Genomic DNA, 10,657 nt, shown 5'->3' with positions numbered 1-10,657 from the left:
TGGACTGCATTTACGAACTACTTATAGAAACATTTTAAATAAGCAGTTTTTTTTTTCGAAAATACCTCAAAATACGAATACATGTGCTCGCATCTTACAGGCAGTTGCCCGATGGCGCTGTATGGCGCAGTGTTTAAGCGCGCGAAGAGCGCAGAATCGTAGAGTACGCAAAGTATTTTCACAACTTTCGTGTGATACTTTTCACTGTCACTGAAGGCAGTCGTCATGTCACTTCCTAAGGATGCTAATGAATTTAATATAATTGACGACGTAAGTACACTGAACAACATTCGATCCTTGCGACCTTAGTTTTCGCTGCCAACAGCTGGCTTCATGTTTCATTACTTGCATGGTCTCGAATTTTGCAGAACTTTTGGGATGAGTTCAACGACGACAGCACAACATTTAGTGACACGAATGGAGCCAGCAGCACCTCGAACAGGGGCGGCGCTCTTGCAATACCCGAGACGCATACAAAGTACAACAAAGCAACCGCCGATGATAGTAAGAAGACGACTGCAGGGTCCGAAAACAGAACCGACGATAACTTGTTTGTTGCCACGGGCCTGTGCGCTGAGGACCTTCAGAACTGCTTCGACGACGATTTTGATGAGTGTGCCAACCAAAGTGAGCCCAAAAAAGAGGAAAGAAATCGGCGCTCGTGTTCCGACCCTGGCGCCAACATACTACCGGAGATTCCATCGGATATGTTTGATGATGATTCAGTTGGTTGGCTCGCAGAAGAACCTGAGGTTGTGCCAAGAAAGCGGAAGTTCCCAGGTCCCGCTGGTATACTTCCCAAGTCTGTGAGTATGCCGTGCGACTTTGTAGTAAGTCATGCTCGCACGTTTGTTTCATGCACAGTTGATGTGTGGCTTTGGAAAATGTCCTCTTCCTTGGAAACTACTATGCTAAGCGATAAATGAGTAACGTAGCAGCACCTTACAATGTGCCTTTTTGTAGTTGTCTAATGATTTGTTTTTGCCCTGGTTGTAGCGCTCTTCATTGTCGTTTTCTGGTTCTGGAATGACCACCGGTGAAGCAAACTCCAGGAAGCCAGAACCACCTGATGTAAGTTTCGTTTGAAAAAAAAAATGTATAAGAGCTTTTGTAATTTCCCATATTGCCTAAGCAACCAAAAAACATTGGACATAACTGTAATCCTGCCAGTATATCAATAAATAAATAGTATTATGCTTTGTAGGTAACGCTATAGCATGTGATCTTCAGTAGATATGTGAAATCTTTCACATAGTTATTGATAGCTTTCATGTGACATCACGCACCCACCTTATCACCGTGTCGGTGCACTAACATGGTGACTACGAGCACTTCAGTGCAAGCCGTCTTATTGAAAGCTTTCATGTGACGTTACGGACCCAACTTATCATCGTGTCGGTGCGCCAACATGACGGCTACAATGCCGTCATTTCAAGCCATCTATAGTAGAGCTGCAGTAGTGCACGTTTTAGCCGTGCACTCAATGACCTTTTTCGAACGTGCATGCTATACACTTCACTGTTGTGCGACTGCAGTGCAGTCCTGTTGGACAAGGTGAAAATGTTAGTTTTATAGACTATATGGACAGTTCTAACTTTGCTTGTTTTTATACGCCTTATGCAAGTTAGTACATGTTCTGTGCAAGCAGTAATATGGTTAAAGTTACTTCATTTGTTCAGGTATGCAACACTAACATATAATTTCAGTCACAATGTGGTTATATTTTCAACTAGACAATGATGTGTATGTAAATGAACACTGATTATGTTGAAAAAAAAGAAGAGCTGCTACTGTACAATATAGGTCACATATTTTGGGTTGCAGTCTGCGAGTCTTGCTTATCATGCCCCTTTGCCCATTATTTGTTGTACTCTTGCAGGATTTACTCTGCACTCCATGGAGTGCTGAAGCAGACAATCCACTCTCTCCTTGGCAACATTTAAGACAGGACCTGGGAATCGAAGATTTGAAAGATAGTAACCTCAATGAGTACTCCATTGCCTGGGTCCTTAAGATGGTATGGTAACCATATTAGTAATCTGCTCACATATTCCATATGAAGGGTGTGAAAAGTTAGCAAATTTAGCTCCTAAATAGCCACATTCCTGGTTCCATAAAGACATGATGAGAGCTGTTGGTTTATGAACTTAGCTATTATTCTTAACAACTATTATGCCATCAAAGTACATAAAGGTACAGCTAGAAGCCGCAAACTGCTATCTTGTCTTTGCATTTCAATATGCATAAGGCTCAAGTGCTTGCTTCTCATTGCACTACCCCAACTCTCTAGCCATCTGTAAGACACAACCATAGCTGTGAATAGTAGTACTTGCAAACCTCATTATCTTTCTCGAAAAAATTGTGTGATTCTTTCATGTGCCTCCTTTGAGCCAAACATTTATGCATTTCTTTATTACAGAAACGACTACAGCAGCTTCCTCGTGGTAAAGTGCCAGTTCTCTGCACATCTATCAAAAATGTTGCAAAGAATATTCTCACACTTCGTGATGGAACAGGTAAGAAAATCAAGTGTTTACAGGTATGTTGACTGTGTTGGCTGCTGAAAAACCTATATTAAAATTTTTCTCTTTCTTTCCTCTTTGACACTGGTATTAACATTGGATTAAAATAAACTTCATTGTCTGGAAACACCACATCATTTAAAAGGACCCACAACACCTTTTACACCTTACCAGCACATTTGGTTCTTTGCCTTTCCTCTCTCTTTGCAATTGCATTGCATGGTGCCCTGTGCAGCATGTGAAATACTTGTGACACTTGTACAGTCGTACACAACTGCACTTTCACAAGTAGGTGGTGACAGTGAGCTTTCAACTGTATGATCATTGACTGAGGGGGGTGTTGACCCATTTCTGAAAAGTTGAAACATTTCAACCCTTTGCTGGCAAGATGGTGGATAGTTGTGCATGCTAACATTGGCACTGACATGGAATATATAGGTCAGGGTCTAGCCAGGACTAAAATGTGTCCCAACTATAGCAATGCAGACCAGATCAGGAGAGCATATTCACGGTCTTGCTAAGATTTGGTAGTTACTCCCAAAGCAGGGCTCCGATGGCATGCACTTATAGAGCCTCTCGTTTTACATCCACGAGAGCAACCTTGCACTCTTTATTAATGTGATCAGCATTCTTTGGAAATTCCACACACTTCTGGGGGAATATCTTTCTGCCTATCTGTTTGTCTGGGTCTCTAAACATTTTCCTGCCAACTTGGGTCACTGGGTAGTCAGTGGTCTAATAGTTACAGCATCGAGCTGCTGTACTGATAGAACAGGGTTCGAAACCAACTTGGTTCACTGGGTATGTGCCACTTGGTGTGTCTCGCTTTTCAATTAAAAAAAAAAATCCGTTCAAATTTCTTCGGGGCTAAGCCTAATCGATCCCATGACATATATATTGAGGCAATCTTGTCAATGTATATTGGCACTGGCACCATGCACAAACTTCATGGTGGCTGCCTAGATGGCACAGTATGTCTAGCGGGAAGCACAAGAAAGTAACCCAGCTGCATACAAGCCTCCTACACAACACGTTTTGGTAGTGGCAATACCATGTGTCGCATCATTGCTTCAATGCTAATTGCATTATTGTGAACAGAGGAAGAAGAATCGCGCTATAACCGCACGCACGGGCCAGGGAAACGGGGCTCATTACAGCAGTCGCACCGAACAAACGTAACCAGCGGACATGCAGTCGCTTGATTGCTCACAATATGGTGCCGCGAAACCTGAGGAGACTGCCGTTCACACAATTGACCATGGACAGACTATGCCGTCAGCGTGACGTCATTCGAAGCGCCGCTACCCATGTCATCGCCGCCACAGCCGAAGCCTTGCAAGAAACTGAACCGACGCATACCGACTTGCAAGTGCTCATGTACAAACTCGATGACTTAGACCATGGCCTCGCTGAAATCAACGCCAAAGTCGAAGAGCTCGTGATCGACAACGTCAAACACGTAGCCGAATTCACTGAGCCCTCGAATACCACGAGATGATCCGTCACACCATCAGCCGAGTCTGTTTTCGCCTTCAATCCCGATCACAATGGCATTAACATAGACATTCATTGTGAGATGGGTTCTGCCGAAATTTTTTTACTTTATCCAGCGCCTCTTTCCCTTTTTCCCATATGACTTCAGTGAAGAGGTAATCGTATCCTTAAAAGAAAGAATAAACATATTAATACCACCTATTGCCTTTTGTGCTGTTCTTTAGGTTTTTGTTCATGATAGCACAGAGAGTCGTTCCCGGGTAGTCAAGACTAAGCTAGATCCCCTTGTCAAGCGGTAGCACAGCAGTCTCGTTTTGTTTTCCTCCTTGGAAACCTAGATGACACATGTTAAGTTGCAGTATGTTTTTTTTTTTTTTTTTTTTTTTTGGGGGGGGGGGGGTTGTTTGTTTTTTATGAAACCTTTCTTTGCAAGCCCTCCCAGACTTAGCTGACCGTGGCTGCTGCTTACTTGTTGAATAGCTCAACACAGCACACATATAACAAGTCAGCATATACATATAGCTATCTATACTGCCGTACTGATGTGCCGCTCACCGGGTCAGTTCTCTACGAAATTAGGCAATGAAACAAGCGCTGCCTAATTATCTTCACTGCAAATAAAGTGCGCCTTCAAGTGCATCATTTCTATAGTAAACCGAAAATATTTATTTGACTTTCTCCCGATTTCCTGATCAGTGGAGTATTTGGCCTCAATCGCATGCATACTTTTCTCCTGCCAACGCCTACTAGCTCTTTTGGACATGTTTTCACGCGACAGCTTTTTGTGTACGAAAGTTTAGATCTTGTGGTCAGTGGTGGCGTGGTGCTGTGTCATGTTTCTGTGCTGAGGAGAATCAGCTATGCTTTAATCCTCAGTGGTGTGTTTAGTCCATGAAAAATGACAGAGTGCTGAACTAAATGCACAGCTTGTTGCTATGTTTTGTTATAGAGGTACAGCAATTGATGCTTGCATTAGTCGTATAGGTGTTCTGCATACACAGACAATGACAAATTTATTTATTTTATTTTAAATGCCACAGTTTCCATGTTAGGTGAATTACTATTTGAATAATAACTAGAAGACACACCTGAAGTGGTGCTGGCAATGAACACTTCAGGCAAAGGAAAAAGCACATAAATGTAGAATGCATAATTGATTGGAGGTAAAGCCACAACAGTCCAGTGTTATATCAAAAGCCACTTATTACACTGGCACTGCAGCTGAGAAATCGTTCATCTGTGAAATTGTAGAAAACATTTGACAGGATTTTCATCAAAAAATACTACTTTAACCAGTAAGCTGACCCTCCAAGGCTAAAATCCTAACATTGCAGAGAAAAACTGAAATGGCTTGTCAATTATAAAACAGCAGTTAATATTACTGCTGCTATTATGTGCTAGTCTATTTTCGTATCTTTTTAATGTAACAAAGGCATAATTGAATACAAAGCAAAGTTAAATTTTTAGAGAAACTTGTAAAAATGGTAAAACGTGCAAAAAAACCACTTTATTGTTATTGTAAGTAGCCTTTATACTTTTCTTTCTTAAAAGTAAGTCCATGACTACATTCTAGTTTCACCTACTGTTCTTGCCATTTTCAACTTATTTTTGTGAAATCCTTTATCACTAGGTGAGATTCTGGCAACTATTGACAAAAGCTGTCAAGATTACAAACCCTGCCTGAAAGCAGGTGCAGCCTTTATTCTTGTGAAGGTGAGACCATGCATCTGTTTTGTCGCCTGATATGGTAGTCGCCAAGCATGCAAGTGCTATACTAAAACAGCCAAGCAATGAAATAAATATCTTTGGTTTGTTCTTTAGGGGTTTGCCTAATTGTAAACAGTGCTTAAGAAGTATAAAAAAAATGTGAAGGAAGTTATAATGGTGCAGCCACAGACCTATGAAATTAATTTGATACCAGGCTACCCCTTCTCTTTCTCCTTTCTTTTTTTTCTTTCACTTTCAGTCTTGTAGCAACGCCACAAAGCACACTTTGTGTCTTATTATTTCAAGAAAGCATAGTCCAAACTAGTAGACCTTTATGCATGAACTGCTTTTTTTCATGTGGATGTCACAGAAAGCATTGCATGTGAATTTTATTTGTACCCCAAGACTTAAATTAACATTAGCACTGGTCATACCCAAATTCTGCATACCACAACAGTTCAGTATTCTAGTGCAGCAAAACAGTTCAAAATTCTAATGCAGCTCATTCCTTCTTTTCCCTAGGCAAGTGTTTATGTCAACGACCACGGCCAGCACTGCCTTGTCCTCACAAAGCAGAACATTGTACAAATCTACAGCTGTGCTGAAGATGGCGCCTCTGATGTCATTAGAATCGATGTCAATCCCATGACATTGCAAGACTTGGAAGGCATCTGTGCTCAGCTGGAACGTGAAGCTCTCGAAGATGCTGCCAAACATGAGAGTCGGGGTTGTGGATCCCCATACCTAGACTCCCGTGCCAAGAATTTTTCACCGGTACCTCATGGTGCAAAGAATGGGAGAGCACAGTGGACTCAGGGCAGGGACAGCGCAAGTCCGGGTCTCTTTTCTAACAAAGGAAATGCTGGTGCTCCATTGCAACCCAGGAATGTTGGTGCAGGTTCGGGGCGAACATGGATTGCAGCGAGAGGTGCAGCTCGCACGTCACACAGCCCCACAACAAGTGCAAGACTTGTGGTAGCTCAGGGAGGAGGAACAAAGAGGCCCAATGTATGGTTAAAGGAGGATGTAAGCAACCTTGATGGTCCACTGACCTCACCGTGCCCCCCAAAAGTTCCAGCATACAAGCCACCAGTAAGGCCCTCAGCAGCAAGCTCTGGTCCCAAACCATCATGTGACATGTCATCTGTTATCAGCTTGCTGAAGTCTTCCGCTGCAAGCAAGTCACAGGTTACATCACAGTCTGCTTTGAACAATACAACTCCAACCAAGTGTGTAGTAAATAATGGAACTAGTACATCAGTGAATGCCACAGCTGGTGCCTCAAATTTGTTGCTCCCAAATGATAATGACACAAGTATGGAAGAACTTCAGTGGCTGGAAGGTATGTGTGATCATAATGCAGGCATTTCTTGTTTCCTTCTTTTTTTCTCTTTCCTTTATTTTTTAGCATAATGGTTTGCACAGCTTGACACTTTTCTTTGACCTGCAAATGCCTGCCATTTTGTCATATTAGTCTCATGTTTGGCATGCAAACCCTTAAAACAGCTTGTTGGATCCTGCTTCCAGAAGCTGTCAAATTGGGGTGTCAGTGAAAGCTTACTTTCTTTCATTTCTTCATTTATTTTTCTATTTATTTCTGTTTATTTGTTTGATGAGGATGATGATTCGCCCAAAGCAACGTTTATAGATATACTTTAGTTTCGCAACTATCCGCCGCGCCCATTGAGAGCAGCCGGCCCACTGCGGTTTCTGCCACCGCGGCGCTGCAGTCAAGGGTTGAGCTATCGATGCAAACGTCGTCTGCTAGCTCCAATATTGCACTTGCGTAGCGATCTCCTAAAATACCTGTTCTTCAGCAGCTACCTTTCGTTTTTCAAAATTCGCTGTGAGTTTATCATGCAAGTTAAAGTTTGAACATTGTTGTTGACTTCGTTGGAAGGAGTTAGTATGTTCACGCGTACCAGCATCAAAGTAGAAGGTTGAGTTTGGTGCATTTGACAAGGCAGTGTTCATTACTGGTGCGCATTTATATATGTGTGTGCTGCGATGTGCATTTTCCTCTCCTGAGGTCTTAATTTGCGTGATGCTTAGTAAACCGACGGAGTTCACCATGCCCGATGCAGCTTCTATGTCTTCAGTGTTCCGCTCTTTGTTTGTGGCTGATGATTAAAATACTAGTCGCAACGCGCTGCTGTATTATGTTATACTTTACTTGAAAACGTGCGCCAATAATCTGATGCTAACATTGTGCATCCTGCATACATAGTCCTCGTTTGGGTTGACAGCAAGTGCCCGCGTGACCTTGATAGGAGGAAGTGGAATGTTTTCGCCGCCAATCAGATGTTCTGGCCGAAACCCACTTCTGTTTCACGGTCCTCACTAGCATTTATTCCCATGCTTTGTATATATTCATCGCTGGTATTCTTACTGGGAGTTTTCTACATTAGACAACAATAATATAATGCACGCACGAAACTAGGATAAAGGACACGAGACAATTGGGTAATAAAATTGCAAATGTAATGAACTTTATTTACATACTTCCGGAAGCAACTATATTGGGCAACTTTAAACAAGTTTTGCTTTCTTTCTTTCTCTTCGTGCTTTTACTGCACATTCATTCTCTTGACACTTTTTTTCGTGCAAAGAAATGCATTCGAGTTCAACGCTCTTCAGAATAGAGAAAATACCTGCATTCATCCCTGCTTCATAGAAAACGGCTTGCCGACTGTCCTCTGGCTCCTCTTCCACAACTGACAATTGCCAATTTCGAGGGACCCACAGTGAAGCACTGTTCTCGATTAGGTTCGCGAGGTCAATGCTCTCGCAATCACTCGGAAGCTCTTGGGGCTCTTCGTAAGGTGGCTGGCAAGCAACAGGCTCTGCAAGCCTATAAGCACTTGCTCTCTTTTTCGGTGACCGCCGCCTTTTAGATGCAGAAGACAGATAACTGGGCAAGTTTGGGAATTGCGTCGGAATGCCACCACATCTCAGCATTCATGTACCCCGTTTAACCTCTACAACCTCGTCATTGATAACATGCTTGTATGTTTCGATTATGTCTTACGACTGGAAGTGAATGTTGCACACTTTGCATGTCTTGCCGAGCAACATTTCGGCGCGGGGAATAGCTCTTGCCCACCTTTCAAGAAACTTGGGGTTCGATGGTGGCGCAAAAAAGTGCTGCTTCTCTGGGTTGCTTCTGTACCCTCTCGTACAGCCAAGCACGAAACATGTCGGCATATTGGCTGAATATCAACGCATTTTGCATGTGAAACCCAAAACATGCCGAGGAATGCAGCACTTCGTGGCGGAGAGCGGCTGGCCGTAGCAGTCAGCCGTGAAAGCCGACGACTTGTTGCCTGTTCGTTGTAGCGTACAAATATATCAGCAGTCAGTCACTGAAGGGAATATCGACTCTTAAAAAAAGTCACGAAGCGCAAACGCAGTTCACAAACACAAAGGGTGAAGAAAACAAAGCAAAACCACAGTGCGATCAAGGAAAACGTGGCCACTGCCAACACAGAGACACTCTAAGGACGCTCACAGGAACCGGCGGCAACGCGCAAGCATCGACCGCAGCGCCCTCACACTCCGTAGGAGCAAGTCGCGCCCGGCTCCGGCGGCGATGTAAACTCAAGTATATCTATAAAAGGTTGGCCCAAAGGGCGTCTACAGTAGTTATGTTACCAGTCATGAAAAGATAAAAACACTGGACTGGCTACTTGACAAGTTGCCTTCCTCATTTTCTGCCACTTTGTAATATTTTCTTAACTATAGCGCCACTTTGCTGAATGTGCAACTGCTACAGCATTAAACCGGATGAATCTGAGGAGAATCTGTGACAGCATCCTGTGTTGTAACTTGTCATTTTTACAGTAGGTTCATTTCAGATAAGCTCGGACAAAGCATGGCTAGTCAACTTTTTATCTTAATTTTTGTCGTTGCTTAAGCACCGAGATTGAGAGATCTGGTCTGAAAGGTTCATGTTGCGTTTGAAACTTTAGTCGCCGTTGTGGATCCACAGACTAGGTCGCAATTCCACGGCAAAGTCCAAATAGTCAAGGAGGTCCAAAAAATTTGGCGGCGACTCTATTCCCTTGGAATGGAAGATCTAATACATTGTGAAAAGGCAGACAGCACTTTTGCCGAGCAAGTATGAAAATAAAAAAAGGTTGAGTAAAAGTTAAATTTTATGGCTTAAGGTGGTTACAATTAAAGTTACTTCTCAGTCAACCTTTTCAGGCAATCAGGGAGTGATACAGTGCATGATGACTAATGCATATTTCCTGTTTTTTTTGTTTGTTTGATGTACTTTCAGATGACGCTGATGACATCTTTCAGACCATCGATGATGTGTGCCTTGTTTAAGCAAGAAAATGAGCCTTACTTCAAAGGAATGTTTGTAAGAGAGTACCAATTGTTTAAAAAAAATTTATTGACATTATGCCAATCTCGTCTTGTCATTTTTACCATCTGGATATTACGTGTAGGCCAGCGCAGTTATGCAACTTCCTGAAAGGTGAGCTTTAGCACACTTGCTCATAGTAGTCCCATGTATGTTATGTTATGTCCGCTAATCTTGCATTGGGAGCTTAAAAGTATATTGCCTGGAGAGCATAGTGCAAGTGACTGTGTTGGTAGATGTACATAAATTTGGGATTCACTAGATGTTTCTAATACTGATGCCAAGCTATGTTTAGTTGACATGTTCGTGCTTGATCCTGGGCTAGTTGGTTGTGGCAATACAGACAAAAGCAATTTCAAAAAAGTGCAGTGAAAAGAGTACCTGCTGTACAAAGCTAGCAACTGTCTCAGTTCTTTCTGTATTGTGTGAACAACATTGACAACATTGTTTACTAGGCCGCATCATTGGAGCACATGCTCTGCGCTCCGGCTTGCATTGCGCACCTGTTACCACTACTGCATTCATACGTCGTATCGGAACCATGCCAAAGGTTCCATTCAAATGC

The 10,657-nt window shown here is 42.7% G+C and overlaps 1 protein-coding gene across 1 annotated transcript; it reads left to right on the top strand.

The window, feature by feature from the left end:
* Window positions 1-115: 115 nt before the first annotated feature.
* LOC119443064 (uncharacterized) lies at window positions 116-10,137 on the top strand. Its single transcript, XM_037708207.2, has 8 exons — window positions 116-270; window positions 369-806; window positions 997-1,071; window positions 1,880-2,017; window positions 2,420-2,516; window positions 5,647-5,729; window positions 6,246-7,065; window positions 10,006-10,137. Exons 1-8 carry the CDS (start codon window positions 226-228, stop codon window positions 10,053-10,055), a joined length of 1,746 nt encoding a protein of 581 aa, XP_037564135.1. The 5' UTR covers window positions 116-225; the 3' UTR covers window positions 10,056-10,137.
* Window positions 10,138-10,657: the final 520 nt, after the last annotated feature.

The sequence above is a fragment of the Dermacentor silvarum genome, chromosome 2 (genome assembly GCF_013339745.2).
Source record: "Dermacentor silvarum isolate Dsil-2018 chromosome 2, BIME_Dsil_1.4, whole genome shotgun sequence".
NCBI classification, from domain to species: domain Eukaryota; kingdom Metazoa; phylum Arthropoda; class Arachnida; order Ixodida; family Ixodidae; genus Dermacentor; species Dermacentor silvarum.
Note: the sequence above shows the minus strand (reverse complement) of the source record. Positions and strands in the feature narration are given on the sequence as shown.